Here is a 21,870-nt window from a genome sequence, read left to right on the forward strand (position 1 = left end):
CCCAAATTAGCAGTTTCGGCACTCAGTGACTCTACTGTTGTGTGCACTAACATAGCATGAGACAAACTTGTGAAAAGATCACATTAACCGTTATTGTATTCACCCTTCAACCATTATTCTACCACAATTTGGCGCCAGTCACCCGAGAACTGGCATGTTGTAATATGCTGATCCAAACTAGCACCACGTTCTGGGGCCATCTGTATAAAGCTGGCATATTCATTGACTGTGACGCCATGTTTGCAGATGGGAAGCAATCGCCACTGGATGTGTTCTTCTATCTTAGACAGGCATGAGGTCAGAGCTCCACCCCAGACTTTCCACGGGAGTCCAGTTACTCATGATACGTTGCACATGCTGCTGACCTCTGAGGGACCTAAGCACCTAGTGTCCCGCCCATGCAGCACAAGAAGAAAGACCTGCATTGGATAGAGGTTCTCGAAAGAGATAGGATTTAGAGTTGGGTGAACCCCCTAACTGATGCACAGGGGTTTTACTGCTGTCAGTAAACCGGTCGCATAGCATCAAGCAGTAAGTTGTGCATTATCCATTATAAATTCCTATATAGGCTCTATTACACCCCAGCAAAACTATAGAATAGAAGTAGCATTTATAAAGTACATGGCTACCCATGGGCATCCCAGCGCTAAGGACTGCAAGAAGCTTCTGAGACATCTGGGAAAGAGCCCGGTTTTCAACAGCTTGTGAAAGTTCAGATGGTTAGTTTCCTTTCGCAGATGAAGCGGGAGGGAGTTCCAAAGCTTTGGGGCATTGTAGGAAAAGAGCCGACCTACGCCTCTGGCTCTTTTGATCCTTGGTACACAGGCCAAGTGCAATTCATCCGATCGTAAAGGCCTGTTGGCTTGATATAATTTGGCTAGGGGGGAGATGATCTTAGGTCCATTTCCTCTAAGCAATTTGTGAGTAATATAAAGCACTTTGAAATGGACTCTCTCCCGGATGGGCAGCCAATGCAGGGCTTTTAATGCAGGTTTGGCTGACTGACGGTAGGGAATTCCCATAAGAGTTCTTGCCGCACAGTTCTGAATCATTTAAAGTTGAGAGCACTGCCTCTGGGGCCCCCAGGTAAAGTACATTACTAAAGTACAGGCGTGATAGAATGAGCACCTGGGCTACAAGTTTTTTGGCTTGAAAAGGAAGTACTTCACTAAGCATTCTAAGCATACTGAAGCAAGTGGCAACTACCCTTCTGGTTTGGACTTTTAAGAGTAAGGTCTGAGTCCAGCCAGAACCCCAAGCTTTTTATATATGGTTTGGAGTTCGGTGCTAATCCCATTACAGTCGGACACATCTCAATTGGACTAAATAGTGACGGATTACCAAGGAGCATTAGCTCGGTCTTGTCTCCATTTAGCTTCAAATCGGATTGGTTCCTCCATTTAGCCACTTCTTCAACACAAGTGTGAAGGCAGAGAGTGGATGTATCAGGATGGTTAAGTGAGATCACTAGCTGAGTATCATCAGCGTATGTTACGATGTTCACTCCGTAGGACTGTATGATCTCTGCCAGTGGAGCCATATAGGCATTAAAAGTGTTGGGCTTAACGAAGAGCCCTGTGGGACTCCACATACAAGGGGCTAGGACTTGGAAGTGGCTTCACCCTTAAATACCTGAAAGGATCACCCCTCAAGGAAAGACGTCGGCCAGGTTAAGGCTGTTCCCGAGACACCCCCATTTTTGAGACGGTCAATTAAGATCTGGTGATTCACCGTATCAAAGGCCGCACTCAAGTCCAAAAGGATCACAGCAGATCTTCCTGAATCGAGGATTTTTCTTGAGTCTTCAATGACAGCTAGAAGAGCTGTCTCTGTGCCGTGACCGGGACGAAATCCTGTTTGGGTTGGGTGAAGAAGGTGGTTGGATTCAAAATAGGCAGTGTGTGTAATATTTACATATTTCTCCAGGATTTTGCTAATTCCCCGATTCCCGGGAGGAGGGAAATTGGACGATAGTTGGCCAAACAAGTGGATTTCTTCAGTAAAGGTAAAGCTCTGACCATAGCTTTTTTCCAGGAGGGGGGAGCAGAGGGGGGGCGGAGGGAGGGGGGGGTGGGGGGGGGACTACCCCAGCGCACAGTAGATGAATTAATCAGATCTAAAATGACTGGGCCAATATCTCTGTTGCTTGTTTAAGAATCCTAAGTGGAGCAGGGTCATTGGGTGAACCACTTTTTACTCTGTCAACAGTGGCCAACAGACAATTATAGTTATTGTAGGGAAAGGTGCTGGGCACATTTCCTTGCCCTCAATATGGGGCTTATCATAGTGGATAAGATTGGGTTCTTTGGTGGAAGAGAAGGATTTATAGATGTTCTCAATTTTATTGTGGAAAAATTCCACCATTTCATTACAACGTAAATCTGAAGTAGCGGGGAGGTCAGGAAGAGAGGGAACATTCGTTAATTTCTTAACAATTTGAAAGGTGTCACGGGAGGAGTTGGCAGAAGAAGCTATAATCCTCTCATAATAGCAAGCTTGAGTATTTCCAATTTCATAAATTTTAATAGCGTTCTTGTAGTCCTGCTTCCTATCCAGGGAGAAATTCCTTCCCAGCCTCTCTCTGTCTTTTTACAGACTTGTTCAGTTCTCGGAGCTTTGGAGTATACCAAGCCGCTTTATTAGGTCCTTTATGCAGCTGGATTGTTGTTTTAGGAAGAAGTGAATCTAATGACTTATTGATCCGGTTGCCAAATTTATCATAGGCCACTATAGGATCAAAGTCAGGAGCAGGCTTCAATCTCGCCACGGTTGATATCCAGCTGTCAAGTGGGAGGATTTAGTTTGTACAAGTCGGGTTGGGGGAATGGCCTGGGTAGGAAATCAGGAAAAGGGGATAAGAAAATAATCTGACCAGGGAATAAGTCTTTGGGCATAATAGGATAGCTCCCCCAGCCCTGAAAAAATGTGGTCTAGGAGGTGTCCTTTTAAGTATGTTACTGATGGTACTTTTTGAATAAGCTATATTGCCGCAAGGTCTGAAATCAATTCTGTTGCTATTTTGGAAGTTAAATCATCAAAATGAATATTAAAATCTCAAAGGGATAGTGAAATTTGCTAATTTGAGGACTGTGTCTGCAAGTGAATTACAGAATTGGCCTACAGATCCTGGGGGGCAGCAAATCAAGATCCCTGATAAAGTTAACGTAGGTGTGAATCCTATTGAGAAGTAAAGGTTTTCACAGTTTAAGAGAGGGCTCCCAAGCATTCTACAAATAAGATGGTTCTTTCAGATGATGGCAATTCCACCACTTTTACCATTAGTTCGGTCTAATCTCTGTATTATGTAGCCAGGAGGGAGGGTTTGAACTAGGTCTGGATCAGCGGATGTGTCTAGCCAAGTTTCCGTAAGAAACAAAACATCAGGGCTTTCATCCATGAGGAGCAAGGATATTTCGTCAGCGTGTTTTGGTAAAGAACAACAGTTTAATAAAAGTAACTTGAAAACTTGGTGCGGTATGACTGCATGTGGGTCAGTAGGGCGGAGATGCTGGAAATCGTAAGAACAATGCTTACATTTATGATTCCAAAAATCAGGAGCAATAGAATGAAGGCAAGCAGAATCTGGGGCAGCATTCAGGAGTTTAAGTTGGTTTGTATTATACCTCAGTTTTTCTTGTGGAAGGCAAGCAGAGGTTCTGACCCCTGGTCCCGGATGGGCGAATTCAGGCTTGCCTTTGATGCGCGGTCGCATCATCTGGATTAATATAGCCCTGGTGAGTTCAGCGACTAGAGCGCTGACTTACAAGATGGCGGCAAAAAACGATACCGATTTGATCTTCGTCAAGATGATAAACGAAATCAGTGTGCATGGTAGATGTGGGCTTCTTGCACCTTGCAAGGGCCTGTATACAGATAAAAACATACTGGAAGGAAGTTGAAGGGGTACTTACACAGATGATTGATCAAACATTTACCCTTAAGCCGCTGATTGCAATACTTATTTTCACAGGGGATATAGAAGCAGGATACCAGCGATATGTCTCATTGTGTCTTCACTTAGCTAAAAGAAAGATTGCATGTCGATGGGGAAGAGCTCCGAAATTCAAAGACTGGCTCCAAGACTTAATATTCTGCAAGGATCAGCTCCTCACATAAGCCAAACCATTGCCACCCAGCTCCAGCTCCAGGCCCCGTGCTATATGGGGACTATTAACCTCCTAACTTTTGGCTCGGGAAATGACCATGCTGATGAGCAAGACCTGGTGAGGTAGCCTGGCTGGGTGCCCTGGGTATCTCACGCTCTCATGGTCTGGATGTAGGTCAACTGTTACTATTGTCTATCTGTTGTTGTACCCTACTTGCTGTTGATTGATGTACCTGAGATCATTACGATTACATATTGTTTATAAGTGAGATGTACCCCACACTTTTCCCTGCTCATCATCGCTCATGCACTTAAATGCTGAGGTCTGCAATTGGATCTCAAGTGGAAAACGAGGCTTTAATTCATGTTTCTGACAATGCGAAAGTCTGTGAAATTTTTTTTTTCACAAGAAAGTTGTAATAGGTTTGCTGTTTACTTTAGTTACCCAACTTTGTATGCATCAAATATGACAGTAGAGGGGAGCAAATATTTGCCCAAGATGAACTACCCTATCAACAAAATAACAGAATTATATAGGGAGATTTGGTTAGTTAAAGAATTATATATATGGGGGGCCTGGCTACCGGCCAAGCATGGCGGCAGCATAGCGTGAGAGCTCCTGAAGGCACTGCGGCCTAATTCTTAATCCGACACATTTATCCGCTGCATCACCCACCCGAAGCGGCAGCGTTCGGGTCCGGGCCCAGAGCGGAATCACCGGGTCGATTTCTGGAAAAAATTGAGGACCGGAACCCACCAAACCACGCACGGGAGCACTGGGGCCTGTGACCAGGACAGAAGCACCAACCTCGAGTGAGCCACCGGCCCCGGCGGAAGTGAGCCCGGGCCGGCCTGGCAGAGGAGACACTTCCCGGCGCACCGCCTGAGGCACAGAACCACCCGCACTGGCAACCGGAACGGCAGAGACACCCACGGAGATACTGCCAAAAGCTGTGCTGCCCATATACAGCTACCGGCACCTGCTACCCAGCAGCGACAAGTAGGGAAACATACTCGGAGGCGGAAGGCAGACGGAGCGGCCGGCAGAGAGCTGTGACACGGTGAACTACCCCGGGGAATAAGCGATTGGCTCTGCATGTCCATACCTGACACCGGCGACCACAACGGGGGGAGCGGACCCCATTCACTCCCCGGGACGGTGCGGCAGAGAAGACTGAAGCGGGTGCCCCCGGGAGAAGACATTAACGCGCTTGTAAACGCGGGGAGAAAAACCAGCAGCGCCAGACCACACAAGACGAGGGTAACGATCCTAACCCGCTACAGGTACTACGGCCCCCAAAGTCTAAACCACCAGGCCAGTAGCAACCCCACCACAAGGGACACAGCGGGGGTATTGTAAACACCCGATACCTATCCTGCCCAGCAACGCCACGGCCGACCTGACCCTGCTTAAGAGACCTACCACAAGGGTCGCTAACTCTGTCCGGTCTGTGACGCAACCGGTGGCGGACAGCGGCTTAATGCACTAGACACTACAAGAAGGGGGTCGGACCGCCGCAATCATCACGGCCGTTGCAGCAGCCTTCCGAACGGCGACAGCGCGGAGATCCACGCTTACAGGCCGGGAATGTCCCAAACAAAGACCGGTGCAGTGCCAATGAGTAAATGAGAAGGACCCCCACCTAAACGAGCGGAATATCGGAGTGCACGCCGGCCCGCCGCCCCCTGACCTGCACGCCCGGGAAAGAGTCAATCAATCAACGCAGATCACGGCGCAGAGAGGGACGACCCCAGACTCCACAAGTCTCCACGCCATGGCGGGCAAAGGAACCAGGAGTGGATCCACACAAGCCAAGCTAGATAAGTTTGCGTACAGCCACAACGGACAATCGCATAACAATGGGCGCAACTCCACGGGTGCTACCCCAGAAACGGAAGGGACCAAAAGGATAACGCTAGAGGACATTATGAGAACCCTCACTGAAGTCAAAACAACGGTAGGCTCCATCTCCTCTGAAGTCACGCTGTTACGTGCGGACTTCCAAAAAATGACTGAAAGGGTAACCCAAGTGGAGGTGGTCACGAAATCTCTTGCAGAAGACACGTCAGAACTACAAATAGCCATGGGACGCATGGAGAAAGTCACCAAGATCCTACAGGATAAGCTGGACGACCAGGATGGGCGTTCCCGAAGGAATAATGTACGCAACCTTGGACTTCCAGAAACGGAAGGGAAGGGGGCTATGGACCTCTACGTTGAGGATCTCATAACGACCAAACTACAACCCAAAGGACTTTCCCGCTTCTTTTCAGTGGAAAGAGCGCACAGGGTTCCGGGCGGAGCACCTAAGCCAGGAGCGGCACCGCGACCTGTGCTGGCCAGACTCTTCAACTTTAGAGACAGGGACGAGGGACAAGCAGCGAGGGTCTCCCCACCTGTGAAGATTCAGAACGCAACCTTGTCCTTCTTCCCGGATTACACGGCGGAGGTGGCCAGACGCCGCAAATCCTTCACGGAGGTGAAAAAAGCGCTACGAGACAGAGAACTGCCATACTCCATGCTATTTCCCGCCAAGCTACGGATAGTGGCAGATGGAAAGACATGGTTCTTTGACACGCCAGAAGCGGCCCAGGACTGGCTAGAGGGTTGGAGGCAAGTGGGACAGCGTCACCGTCCTTACAAGGATCGGACTAATCACCGTAACGGCACGCAAACGGGCAGCCAGGCCGGCAGCCCGACTCATCAGGATGGCACGACGGCAGCGGAATCCGACTCTACTCAAGACCCGCTAGACTGGGCGACCGGCGCCGGTCTGAGGACAAACTATATATCGAATGACCTAAGTGTGCCGCAATGGACCTTGGACCTGGTGCAGCTGAGTAAGGTGGGCGCAGTTAGTGCCTATGGGGGACTCACCAACCCCACAAGCAAGTATGATAGTTGGGGAAGGACTAAAGCACTCTGCGATGTTGGGGACACGGGCGGGGTTTAGTCCATGGAGCAGGGGAGCAGGGAGGGGGGATGGGAGCACAGTTTTATTGTTCACGTTTCTATTCATGGTCATCACTCACTTCACACGTAATACTGCCACTCTAGATATCGGCATACTCCTATGCCTCATCAGGAAAGGCAACGGCTGCACAGCACCTATCGACACATTGCTCATGACACAGCCCCGACGACTCCATGGCCGACCCACTTCAAGCCACACCCACTGAGGCTACCCCGGTAACGGTGGGGGTACCCCCTTTGCGCATGCTAACATGGAACGTCAGAGGCCTAGGGGACAAGATAAAAAGGGGCCTGGTCATGCAGGCCATCAAACGTCAGAGCCCGGATGTGGTTCTGCTCCAAGAAACACACCTTACAGGGACGACATGCAAAGCGCTTGACAGGCGCGGATACACTATGGCGACGCATGCAGACTTCACCTCTGGGTCCAGGGGGACAGGGATACTACTAAAAAAAACATCGCCCTTTATAATTACACATCGTGCGACGGATGACCAGGAACGCTTCGCAGCGATACATGGCCAGTGAGAAGGCAGGCCGCTTAATGTAGTATCAGTATACATCCCCCCACCACTTCACTCCGTGGCGCTACCTGCACTGGGTAAATTCCTTATAGATCTCCCTGAGGGTGACACAATCATAGGGGGGGATCTAAATGCAATAATAGACCCTGCACTGGACGCCTTTCCCATCAGAACCAGCTCAAGAGGGACTGCGTCACTCCCTGACTTCTTAGAACCATTGGGCATTGTGGATATATGGCGACATCTACACCCGGCAGCGACTCAATACACTTTTTACTCCGCCGTGCACAACAGCCTATCTCGCATAGACTACTTTTTGTTCCAGGGGGTGGGAATGTGCTCTGTAGACGACATTGACATCCTACCCAGAGGTATATCTGACCACTTGCCGATTGTTCTCACTCTCACTACTAGAGAACGAAAATGCGCTAGGATCTACCCAGTTTACCCCAATTATTTAAAAATCCCGAAAATAAGGAAGAAATTGAAACTAGCGACGACACACTATTTTGCTGAAAACACCGGGAAGCTTACAAGACCGTCCTTAGGGGGACTGCAATAGCAGCCATTACGGGACACAAACGAGACTCCCAGAAGGAACTTACAGAAATAGAATTAGCACTCCACGACGTAAACACTGCACATATGGTAGACCCCTCCCCAGCTGCGACACACACACTGCAACTACGGCAACAACAGTACCAAGCCCACCTCAAAACGACAGTGCGGGGCTACATCGCAAACACAACACATAGAATTTATGACGTGGGCGACAAAGCAGGAAAAATGTTGGCATGGTTGGATAAGAGAGGGGGAGGCGCGAGAGGTATTCAGAGACTGTATACTGCAGACGGCCGAGAACTAACGCACCCGGAAGACATTGTACACACTCTAGCAACCCATTTTCAGAACATTTACACCCCAGACCGCATCGTCACAGCGCAAATGGCGGCACTCTCACTCGCAGACATTACCATTCCCAGCATAACGCCAGAGACGGTGCAAGACTTCGAGGCAGATCCGTCAGAGGATGAAATTCAACTAGCGATACAATCACTACAATCAGGCAAAGCATTGGGTCCTAATGGACTGCCTGTGGAATGGTATAAATCAATGGCATCAGAACTCAGTAGACCCCTACTGAACATGTATATGGAGAGTAGGGAGAAGGCGGAATTACCGCTGGATCAACGCACAGCCACAATAGTAGCTATACCTAAGCCGGGTAAACCCCCAACCGAATGCACCTCATATCGCCCGATATCATTACTTAATGTGGAAGCCAAGGTGCTGGCTAAACTTCTGGCCAACCGTCTGATGCCACACCTGGGCACCCTGATCCACCCCGACCAATCAGGCTTTATGCCCCATCGAAGTACGGCGCTAAATCTCCGGAGGGTTCATGGAGTACTGGCCCGTTCACACCTCCTCCCAGAGAAGGCTGTGATTCTCTACCTTGACGCAAAAATGGCTTTTGACCTGGTTGAATGGGAATACCTCTTCGAGGTGCTGACACGTATGGGCTTTGGGCCGAAATTTATAGCCTGGATACGACTACTCTACACAAAACCAGTGGCACAGGTAGTGGCTAATGGACACATCTCGCCGGTGTTCCCATTGGGCAGAGGGACCAGACAGGGATGCCCTTTGTCACCCCTACTCTTTGCGTTAGTACTCAAACCCTTCGCGATCTTGATCAGGACAACGCCCCTATTTAAAGGTATTAAACGGGAAGAGGGATGGGAAGACAAAATTTCCCTATATGCGGATGACATGCTCATATACATGGTAGACCCTGATGACGGCATCCCAGCCCTGTTGGAAATATGCAACACACATAGGAAATCATCGGGCTATACCCTGAACTGGTCGAAATCGGTGATATATACATTAAAAGGTCCGGCACCAAGATTGCGAGAAGACTGCCCCCTGGCGGCGCCGACGACCTCCTTCAAATACCGAGGCATTGTCATCGCACATTCTGAAGCGGATTTCTTCGCTAACAACCTCAAACCACCTCTGGATCGCTTACGCGCAGACGTTAAGCACTGGGCGACCTTGCCCCTCACCCTCCTGGGGAGGGCAGCCTTATATAAGATGATGGCGCTTCCCCGGTTTCTATACATATTAGAAAACACCCCGTATCCTGTCCCACCGCGATACTTCAAACAAATTGCTGCGTTAGTCTCCAACCTACTCTGGAACAATGGCCCAGCGCGTATAGCATATGACAAATTGGTGAAAAGTTGGTATGAGGGAGGGATTGCGCTACCCAATATTCAGCTATATTACTGGGCAGCCCAACTCAAAATAATTAACCAATGGCTCCACACCCCGAGAGACGACCCAGCATACAGGGCAGACTGGTCACAATTAGGGACGGACTGCATGCTCTCGGCACTGTATAATAAAACGCAACTCAAACATCTGCGGGGTCCGACACAGCACACGGTGGCCCTCTGGCATATAGCACAGGCAAGACTGGGATGGAAAGGGAGAATCACCAAAATGACACCATTATGGGACACGAGATCGCTGGGAAACCTTAGAGGGTGTGCAGGATTTACACAGTGGGACTCTATAGGTATCTCTACGGTGGGGGACCTCTGGGACAAAAACACGGTAATACCGTTCCCACAACTCCAGCAGCAGTACGGCCTCGGACCCACGGAAACATTCAGGTACATACAAATTAGACACGCACTACTCCAGGCAATCCCAACGGGCTCTGATCTGCCAGAATCCTCTCCACTTGAGGACAGACTATTGACAGACTTCATGCAACGGAGCGCGACCTCCCTCACATACAAAAAACTGATCAACAACTTAGAGGACCCCACACTGAAACTTAAAGACAAGTGGGAAGGAGACATAGGTGTGACGGATGAATCGGAATGGAACGAAGCTTTGGCCTCCCCGAGAGAAGTAGGCATCTCGGCAAAGTTCAGGCTGGTGCAAATAAAAATTTTGCACTGCATATATTACACCAGGACACTACTCCACAAGATCCATAGAGCGCCCCATCCCTTTTGCTTGAGAGGCTGCGGGGAGGAGGGAACACTATTTCATACACTATGGGACTGCCAACACATACAGGAATTCTGGAGGCAAATCATGCGCACAATCTCCCAAACACTCAAGATTTCCATTTTACCAGAACCACGTAAGTGCCTTTTGAACATCTGGGACCCAAATGACCTAGATAGGTAAGGAATAATTTGGACTACGCTAGCCATGACAGTGGCTAAGCGTGATATCGCGCAGAAATGGGGGGCGCCAGATTTGCCCACTGCGAGCAGATGGGCTAAAAACATGGATGTCCTGATGGTCACGGAGAGAACTGTGTATGTCCTTCGAGCTTCCCCCCGCAAATGGAATAAGGTGTGGACAGCGTGGAATGTCTATAGGGGTGAGATATGCGAGCCCTTACCAGAGGGAGACGACCTGGACTCTGAGGGGGGAGGAGGAATGACGAGTGGGATTGAGAAAGTCCGCTTACTCGTGCTACACGCAGCAACGTATTGAAATAACTTACCTATGAGAAGACAATGGGGCAGAGGGACCTGATGTTAGGAGAGGGAGTATGAAACATACATAAAAGTGATGACCTAAGTTTGGGGGAAGGGGGGGGGGAATGTCTCTTGGAGTTTTAAGAGAGACACTAAGTTAAGCAACAATTGACGGAAAATCATTGATATATTCTATTAATCTAGGTAAGAAACTACGGAAGAGCATATATAGATTGTACAAGGAAAGAAATGAGCAATAAATGCAAACTAGATAATGTCGTATAAAACTTCAAGAATGCACCGTACATATATGAAAATGCCAGCTTGAATGTATCGTAATAACTGTATACTGAACCTGCATGTTAATAAAAGGGTTTTTTTAAAAAAAAAGAATTATATATAGCCATAGGAGTCCACTCAGACCCTGTCAAATGAGGACAGTATTTTGCCACCTCTTAAAGCCATAAAGAGCATGTTCTACAGAATGTTTCTCGAAAGGATGTTGCCAGCCCCACCATCCCTGTGTTGTAACAATCTCACTTGCACAATACGGTGCTTCAGATCTCCTCCCATTGATACATGTTCACAGATCTATCTCTATTACGCTCATAGTCTTGCAAAGAAGGGGATTATTGTTTGGAGGGAGGTGGCCACAGATGTGATTCCAATCGGCCAACACAGCAGAAAATCTAAAACATTGCAAATCTAACCTGTAGCAGTATTGACAACTCCGTTTACAGTACCCTCCACATCTGTTTCGTCTTCAGCAAAGTTCAGCATTAACGTCCTCTGCCGGTCTGTCAGCCTCCTGTGAAACAACACACACATCTATGTCAGGAATGCCGGACTTCCAGGGGGACAAATCACCCAAGACTTCAGAATACATTTTCTTTACTTCACGAAAAAAAAACTAGACCCCAATTTCACATTAAGACCTTAATGTGGAGTTGCTCATTAAAAACTCGATTTTGTATTATGTCGATATTAATATTTGCAAGTGACAACAAATATTATGTGCAATAAGCAAACCTGTCTAATACACGCTCAAAACCCCCACACCCAACTTCATGTGGTAAAGTACCACAATCCCATCAGTATTCCACAATACATGTTTTTTCTGTAAGGCTGCACGCCGTTAGCACTTTTTGGAGGGGAGACAGCTTCCTTATGAGGGAGTGAAATGACAAATGAGTTGTAACTAAATGAGAGCCAATAGAATTTTAAATCATATTTAACAATGTGAAAGTCCTAATGGTTTAGTATTTTCAGTCATGGATGAAAATAGGCAATGAAGCGTTTAGAAGCAGCGCTTAGGCAAACTATCTGGGCTGAAATGATGGCTCCGTAGATCAACATTGTTTAAGTCCTTATTTTCCAGACCCCACACAACACAGAGCATATCTTTTCACTTAAAATTATAAAGATTGTATTGTCCTGAAGAAGGTGGTTTTCAAGTGTTGATGATCCCACTGTCATGTGCGTTGACAGCTTTTAACGGATATTCACTGTGAAGCCAACTATAAGAGAAGATACTTCTACGTGGTTGGACCTTTGGTGCTAAACAGGAACATGTTTTGGGGAATGTTAATGAGACTGTGATGCTTTACCAAATGAAGCTGTGCAGGAATACTAAGTGCACATTAGGCTTACAATGATAGTATCTAGTCACTATTAAGACTTTTTTGCACTTTTTAATATTGAAAAGATGATATCATCAAAACACATTTTGACAGCACTTCCCATTCATAATTAAGACTCCCAGTTTCCTGTTTTTGATTTTACAGATAAATATAGACAGAAAGGATAATGTTACTTACCCACTAAGCATCTGTTCTTGGAATATAGATCTGTAGATTCACATGCTCTGCATGCTCCTGCCATCTAGTGTTGGGTCCGGATGTTTGCACTTTTTTTCTTTGAAGAAGTCTTTCTAGTCACGAGGTAGGTGACTCCTTTTGGTGATCGTGCGCATGGGCATCTACTCCATTGTTCGATTGTTTACCCGCAGAGGGTGAGAATGGAGGTAGTAAGTAGAATAGAGATATTCATGCGTATGTATATAAAGGTAGCGATACCTGCAACAGGTATAGGAACCTGGGGAGGCAGTTGGGCGCATGTGAATCTACAGCTCTACACACATGCCAAGAACAGATGCTTACTGGGTAAGTAACATTATCCGTTCGAGGCATGTGAGCTGTAGATCACATGCTTTGCATAGACTATAAAGCAGTACTCTCCCAAAGCGATGGCTAACCTGTAGCTTTTGCCTGAAAGAGTGTTCTAAGTACTGCCAGGCCTACATTATCTTGTGCTTGGTGAATGTGTGCGGTGTAGACCATGTTGCAGCTTTACAAATGTCAGCTATGGGGATGTTTCCTAAGAAAGCCATAGTAGCCCCTAGTTTGCGGGTGGAATGCACTAGGGGGTATAGGTAAAGTCCTTTGTTTTTGCATAGCATGTTTGAATACATTTAACTATCCATCAAGAAATACCGGATTTAGAAATAGGATTGTTTTTATGTGGTGGAGCAAAAGCCACAAAGTACTGTTTATTTTTAAAATGGTTTTGTTCTTTCTATGTAATACAATATGCCTGTTTAATATCTAATGTGTGTAGAGCTCGTTCTGCCACTGAATCTGGTTGAGGAAAGAACACAGGCAACTCAATAGATTGAATGATGTGAAAGGCAGATACCACCTTGGGTAGGAATTTGGGGTTAGTTCGAAGGACCACTCCGTTTTGGTGGACTTGACAAAATAGTTCCTCTATGGTTAGTGCCTAAAGCTCACCCACTCTCCTCAGTGATGAAAGAGCAGTGAGAAAAGCAACTTTTCAAGTGAGAAATTGCAGTTCACATTTGTGCAATTGCTTGAATGGTTGACCCATTAGTCTGGTAAGGACAATGTTAAGGTTCCACACTGGAGCAGGTGGAAACCCTGGTGGAATAACTCTGGAGTCCTTCCATAAAAGGCTTCATACCAGGTACTCTGAAAAGGGATAGATGTGGTCTATTTTGAAGATACACAGCTATTGCAGCGAGATGCAAGCGTATGGATGTGTAAGCTAATCCTGATTGCTGTTGTAAGTGTAGTAAATGACAACTGATATTTTGAATAGAAGCATCGAGCGGGTTGCGTTGATCGAGTTATTACAATATATAACAAACCGCTTCCATTTAGGTGCGTAGCAAGCCCTTGTGGAAGGCCTTCTGGCTTCTTTAATGATATTCATACAGTCTGGTGGAAGGTTCAGATAGCCAAGCTCTATGACTTTAGGTACCGGATCGCTAGGTTGAGATCTTTGGGATCGGGATGTGTTATTTTTCCATGGTTGTGTGTGAGGAGACTGGGTGTGAGATGTAGTTATTGATGAGGAACTACTGAGAGCGCCAACAGGGTAGTGAACCAAGGTTGACAGGCCCATGTGGAAGCTACTAGGATCAGTGTGAGGTATGTTTGTCTGAGCCTCTGACCCACTAGTGGAATGAGAGGGAGAGACGGAAAAGCATAGGCGAATATCCCTGACTAGTTCATCCACAGTCCATAGTGCATTGCCTTGAAGCAATGGGTGTGGATATCTGGAGGCGAAGTTTGGGCAACTTGCGCTTTGGTGTGTTGCAAACAGATCCATCTGTGGAAAACCCTACATTCGAAAGAATGGGGGAGAACTGGAGGGTGACGTTTCCACTCACGAATCGGTTGTCTCTGCCTGCTGAGAAGATCTGCGATCTGATTGTTTTCTCCTGGGAAGTTTGATGTATGGCCCACCTCCAAATGGCTTGTGCAAGGCTTGACAGCTAGAGAGTGTGTGTCCCCCGTGTCCGTATGTAATACATGTTGTCGGGTGCGTATTGTGAGAAGTTGGTCTGATATATGATGCTCACTAGTTCTAGTGGTCACCTTGTATCAGTCCAAACAACCCTTATGGTGATTGGTTGTAAGTCAACCTTATAGACCAGCTATCCTAATGGTAGCATGGACGAAGCAGTCTTAGGCAAAACTCTTTTGGCATGTGTAGCCAGCTGTTTTACCACATATAACCCCTTGAATACCAAGTGAAAGGACACCACACAGGTTGTTATGAAAATAAACAATTTATTAACTAACATACACCTCTGAACTCTTTATGAGGTCAGAGGGCTAAGCACATGACAATCTCTTAGGAAAAATACGTTTAAGTTGCACAAATTACAATGGGGCCCTAGGGGCACGACAAACCATATACTAAGTAAGTGGAATGTGAAAGTCGATAAAAGGAATGGAGCTGTCTAGAGGCTGTAGGATCGCTGGGACCACGCTATACTAACTCTAGGTAGGTAATAGGAGGCCCACGGAACGCGTGTGCAGAGTGTGAACTCGCACGCGAGATGCGTAACAGTGTCTATGGACAGTACAGTTCAAGAAAAAGGTGAGTACGGACAATCCTGACTAGGTAGAACTAAAACGACTGTGGAACGGGACACTAGGAGAGTCAAGCTACCCTTGAGCACCGAAATGCTCGTGTTACCTCACCCACAGGCTGCGGGTGCATAGATGCCAAGTCGTGTCGGGTTCCGCCGTTGAAGTCTATGGAGCCTGGAACAAAAGATGCTGCAGGCGGTCAGGAGGAAGATGTCCGGTGTGATCCAAGGGTGGATCAGTGAAGAGAAGAACCTGAAAGCAGAGGGGACAATGTTCAAAGTCACTAGGCAGTGACTGGAGTGGAACCAGGAGTGGAACCAGATGTCGTTGTCGCGATCAGGCGAGAGTGGACGCTTGTCTCTGCAGCCACGTGGACCAGGTGGTGTCTTCGACGACCAGGATGGAGGCACGAGCTGTCCCACGCAGGCTCTCGCTGTCGGCGGTGTCAGCTTCGGAGTCAATAGGCCTTGGCAAAGGCAACCCACACGGTGAGTGGAAACGGCGTCTGGAGGGGACCAGGAGGGTCCGGGATGCTCCTCTTTTGGAAGGGAGCAAGGGTCAGTCTGGAGCAACCAGACCAGCAGTGAAGATTTCGGAGTTAGTCGCCTAGGAGGTCACTAGCCAGCCGGCAAGTGACCAGACAACGCGTCGAGCAGCAAACAGGCAGAAGGGCCCCACGCCGATCTCGTGGATGCTGGAGGGCTGGTCTTCGGTGCAGGAGCTGCTCGGGGTCGGGCTTCTCAGTCCCCAAAGCACTTGGACGAGGTACCTCAGAAGTCGTGCTGGAGCGAAGTGCTGCTTCTTTCAAGATGGCCGGTCCCACGTGTCTTGTCGCACCCACGGATCTCAGCTGTGCTGCAGATGTAGGTAGAGGTCGGAGAGGTCTGGGAATCCGGGTCTCGTCGGGCTCTGAAGTCTGGATCCTCGAGGGAAGACGACAAAAGGAAGCCGCTGGACGCTGATGGTGCCTGCTTGTGCAGGGGGGACACTCCTTGCCCACAAGGGAGATTTCTTCAGTCTTCTGTGGAGCAGAACGTCTCCAGTCTTCTGTGGAGCAGAACGTCGAAGTCCAGAGTTTCTTCTTGTAAAGTTGTTCAGGATAATCTAATTTGGAATGGGACCAGCTCCTACCTTTATCCGGCTAAAGGGGGCTGTACTATGACTAGGTCCCTCCTCTGGGTGGGACCAGGAAGGGGGTGGTTACACCACCTATCCTTTGTCCGGTCTTGTGCCAGAGCTGGGGCTGGAGTGCCCCAGGAACTGGTTTAGACCGGTGTATGCACAGGGACACCTTGTGTGCCCCAGGCAGGTCTCATTCCTTTCAGCCCTGTCCTACCTAATACACAAAATCCTGTCTGGGGTGGTGCTAGCACCTCCCAAGACAGGAAAACCTTTGTCCAAGCCTCCCTCGCTGGAAGGACTCCCAGCAGCAGGAGGTCAGACTTGTGTCTGTGGTGGCAGCATCCATTTTGTGATGCTGAGGCTCTGGTTATCTTTAACCGGGGTTCTAGTTCTATACATGTAGTGTCCCTCTAAAAGGGTGGAATGCTACCCCCGTCGCCAGAATTGGCGAGGGGGTAGTATTCCAATTCGTATGACACCTTACTCGACATGTTCTGATAATGCTATACCAAAGTTGGCAATAACCGCGAGGATTATAATGCACTTAAGAGTATATGGTATAGCGTTATCATGGAAACAGCTAAAGGACTTGGTTCCGAAAGCTGCAGACAGGCTCAGCTCATGCTAGAGCACCATCTCACGTAATTCCCAGCACTCTGCCTTCAGGATTGATAAGGCCTGCCATAGGAGTGACTGATAGGAGGATATGTGTTCATTTTAGGGTTAGATATAGGGATACTATATCTAAAGCAACGGGTGATTACACCACCTTGCCCCAGCTGATTGATCAGCCAGTTGTGTCAGATTTGGATGGCCAGCCAGGGGGTGGCATAATACATGCTGCAGCCCCTGGTAGGCCCTGACTGCACCTATGCCCTGGGTACCTAGGGTACACTGTACAGGGACTGATAAGGTGACTCAGTATCCAATTAGATATGCACCTATAGTACATGGAATCCATTTTACAGAGAGAGCAGTGTGCCTGGGATCCTGAATAGCAGGGCCCCAGGTCAACTAAGTCGAAAAACCAGAAAAACACCAGGCAAAAAGTTGGGGGCAATCATAGTCCGATATCCACCTTCCTACATAACACCCCCCCCAAATGAAAGGAGATAAGGCTATCCTTGACCAGGTAAGCCTATATTGCCTGAGTGGCCGTATGAGGTGGTATATGCACTGGCATGGTTACCCCCTATCTCATGGTCCACCAAGCAATCCCTCACCCTAAGGGTATCTGAGGGTCTCTACCATAGGGAATCTCTACCAGTGGTGTGTTTTGGCAAAGTAAAAGGCTGGTGTTGGGATGGAGTACTGAAGAGAGACTCCACTAATGTTGGGCTCAACTTCCTCCAATCACTATCCACCATATATGCCTTTCCTTCCAGGACTGAGTTGCAGTGTACTCTCAGGGTCATCCTCTGGCTACCTAAAGCTGGAGGCTGGGTCTCTCTGTTTGGCTTACTGGAGGGACAGGTCAGGTTTTGGGCCCTTAGGTCCCAGGTTTGGCTGTGCCCAACAGTGTCCATCTGTGGGAGGTCCCTAACTAAGTTTAAGGGGGATCCCTCAGGAGTTTGTTTTATTATCACTTGGCTAGGACTACTAGCTTCAGTGCCCTTAATCTGCTGATGGGGGGAGTTCTTTTGGACAGGGGGCCCTTTGGGGTCCACCACTGGCCTCCCTGACCTCTACAGCCCTGGGCTGACAGAGGCAGGGTAGAGAGGGGCAGGTTACCTGCTCCAGACTGGGTTCCCCCTTGGAAGGGTCCACTGACATCAGGGGTTCTACCAGGCTAGGCCTGACTACCTCTGGGGCAGTTTCTTCACAAGGGGTCAGATCAGTTCCCTGAGGAGGCTGATCCTTTCCTAAAGTCTGGTGGGAGGGAGATTTCTCTTCCTCCTCAATGCTCCCTGTCTGAGTGGAGTGATCCATAGTTTCAGGCTTCACAACACTATTATCTGTCTGAGTTTGAGCTGTGGCCATCACAACTCCACCAACCTTTTCAGGAAGGGACTCAGTTTGGGTATGGGCTGTTACCATCACAGCCTTGCCAACCTGTTCAGGGAGGGAATCTGTCTGAGATTGGGCTGTGACTGGCACAGCCCTCCTGACCTGTTCAGGGAGGACATCTTGGACTGGGGCTGTGGCTATCACTGCCCCACTAACCTTACCATGGGGGTTTACCATTTTAAAATGATTTCTTGCTCTACCTCAGCCCAGGCTGAGATCTCTAAATCATTCCCCAGTAGGCAATCTACAGGCAAGTTTGATGACACTGCCACTCTCTTGGGACCAGTGACACCTCCCCAGCTGAGATTGACCACTGCCATGGGATGATCTCTCTGCACTCCATCAATGTTGGTCACCTGGTACGTGGCTCCAGGTTTAAGTTGCCTTGAGGGGACTAGGCTCTCAGTCACCATGGTGATGCTAGCCCCTGTGTCTCTAAAGGCCTCAACTTTTAGGCCATTGATGAGGGGCTCCTGTATGTACTTCTCCAAAGTGTTGGGACAAGCTGTGAAGTTGGCAAACCCCATGCCAGTCTCACAGACAAGAGTATCCAAGTCAGAGGACCTGGTTAGGCCAGAGTCCCCAGGAACTCCCAAAGTAAATCCACCCAAATTCTTGGGGGCACTCCCACCACCTGGGGGATTACTACTAGTAGTAACAGGAGGCTTTGAAGTGTTACTTGGGGGTATGTTCTCATTGTTGTTGGCCCTTGGGCAACTGCTGTCAGTTTTCCAATGGCCTACCTGTTTGCAGGTATGGCAATAGGGTTTCTTCTGGGTATTGGAAGGATTCTGGGACCCACCCCCTTCCGAGGATTTTTGGGGTCCTGTGGTTTGATCTGTAGATGTATTCCCACCCTTCTCTTGAGGCTTGGTTGATTCCTTCTTTTGGTCACCACCTTGGTTCTTAGGCCTAATCCTGGTTCTGACCCATTTGTCTGCCCTCTTACCCAATTCTTGTGGAGAGGTCAGATCAGAGTCTACCAGGTGCTGGTGTAATAACTGGTTCTGACAATTATTTAAGACTTGCTCTCACATAATAAGATTATACAATTCTGTGAAGTCAGTAACCTTACTTCCCAGTAGCCAGCCTTCCAAAGCCTTAGTGGCACAATCAACAAAGTCAGTCCAATCCTGAGACTGAGTTTTCTGGGTGTCTCTGAACATCAACCTGTACTGTTCAGTTGTTAAGCCAAACCCATCAATCAGTGTATTTTTCAGGACTTGGTAATTGTTAGCATCCTCGGCTCTAGTAGTGAGGAGCTTATCTCTACCTTTACCTTCAAAGGAGAGCCACCATATAGCTGCCCACTGACTCTGGGGGATGCTCTGTACAGTGCAGGCCCTCTCCAGAGCAGTCCTCCATTTGTGGATGTCATCCCCTACCTTAAAGGGGGGCACTATTTTACTCAGGTGTCTAGTATCAAAACTCCTGTCTTTATCTCTAGGGATAATGCTGCCACCAGTGGGGTCCGCCCCACTCAATTTCTGCTCTCTGGCAAAGGCAAGTCTTTCTTTGGCAAGGGCAAGTTCTTCCCTCTCAATCCTCAGATTGACTTCCCTAATCTTAGCTTCATGCTCTCTTCTCTGAGGGGATGTCATCCCTCTCTGAGAAGATGCCTGAGAGACATGGGTGTAAATAGATCTGTTAGAGCCTCTGGAGTGAGACCTAACTCGTCTATTCCCAAGGTTAAGCCTGCCTGAGGATGGGACTGGGGCTCCCCCAGTTCCATTCTCATGTATGCTTAAGTTGGCCCTGGTAAGTCTGCTGACTCCTCCCTGACCATGGCTTACCTCTCCATCAGATGAGTCTCCATCTTCCTCTACTTCATCAGTTTCAGGGAGATTAGAGTCCTCCTCTACTGGGGGTATGTTTCCCTCTGTAGGGTCAGATGGGCCTGGATGAGAAGCCCTTCTGGCATCAAATGTCTCTAAGAGACCTATCAGAAAAGGAATTGTAGGTTTAGAACCCTGTTTTAGTTTCCTGGAGGTACACAATTGTCTCATCTCCTGGAAGCTAAGGGCTGCATATCTTGACATGACCTGTGGAGGGTCAATATCACCAAGGGGAGCTACTGTGTTCTCTCCTGTGATAGACATGCTTTTCTAGTGAGGTGTAAGTGGTGCACTTACCTACACTATGGGTTTTCCTACTGATCCCTTGCTAAGAGTTGTATTCAGGGTGTGCTACTCCCTTTCTACTACAACAGCTGGTTCAGTAGAACTCAGAGTATTTCTAAGCTTGTTATATGTATGAGTTTGAGTTTAAAAGTTCTTCTTAAGCGCACGTATACCAGCGGCTTCTTCTATGGTACCTTATGTGATCTTTCAAATGATATCTCAAGATTATATTTGGTAAAAACAACAGCAAGCTCAAATCCCAACCGCTGCACACCAATGTGAGAAGTTGGCCTGATATATATGCTCACTAGTTCTAGTGATCACCTTGTATCAGTCCAAACAACCCTTATGGTGATTGGTTGTAAGTCAACCTTATAGACCAGCCATCCCAATGGTAGCATGGACAAAGCAGTCTTAGGCTAAACTCTTTTGGCATGTGAAGCCAGCTGTTTTACCACATATAACCCCTTGAATACCAAGTGAAAGGACACCACACAGGTTGTTATGAAAATAAACAATTTATTAACTAGCATACACCTCTGAACTCTTTATGAGGTCAGAGGGCTAAGCACATGACAATCTCTTAGGAAAAATAAGTTTAAGTTGCAAAAATTACAATGGGGCCCTAGGGGCACGACAAACCATACACTAAGTAAGTGGAATGTGAAAGTCGATAAAAGGAATGGAGCTGTCCAGAGGCTGTAGGATCGCTGGGACCACGGTATACTAACTCTAGGTAGGTAATAGGAGGCCCACGGAACGAGAGTGCAGAGTATGAACTCGCACGCGAGATGCGTAACAGTGTCTATGGACAGTACAGTTCAAGAAAAAGGGGAGTACAGACAATCCTGACTAGGTAGAACTAAAACGACTGTGGAACGGGACACTAGGAGAGTCAAGCTACCCTTGAGCACCGAAATGCTCATGTTACCTCACCCACAGGCTGCAGGTGTATAGGTGCCAAGTCGTGTCGGGTTCGAGCGTTGAAGTCTATGGAGCCTGGAAGAAAAGATGCTGCAGGCGTCAGGAGGACGATGTCCGGTGTGATCCAAGGGTGGATCATTGAAGAGAAGAACCTGAAAGCAGAGGGGACAATGTTCAAAGTCACT

General features: G+C 48.1%; 1 protein-coding gene across 2 annotated transcripts in view; it reads right to left on the reverse strand.

The window, feature by feature from the left end:
• DNAJA3 (DnaJ heat shock protein family (Hsp40) member A3) overlaps positions 1–21,870 on the reverse strand; it is a 243,444-nt gene that overhangs the window by 36,948 nt on the left and 184,626 nt on the right. For both annotated transcript variants that reach the window (XM_086941384.1, XM_086941383.1), the window contains exon 10: positions 11,823–11,920. In XM_086941384.1, coding sequence (XP_086797510.1) covers positions 11,823–11,920 — 98 coding nt within the window. The remainder of the gene's footprint in view (positions 1–11,822; positions 11,921–21,870) is intronic.

The sequence above is a fragment of the Lissotriton vulgaris genome, chromosome 10 (genome assembly GCF_964263255.1).
Source record: "Lissotriton vulgaris chromosome 10, aLisVul1.2, whole genome shotgun sequence".
Lineage (NCBI taxonomy): Eukaryota > Metazoa > Chordata > Amphibia > Caudata > Salamandridae > Lissotriton > Lissotriton vulgaris.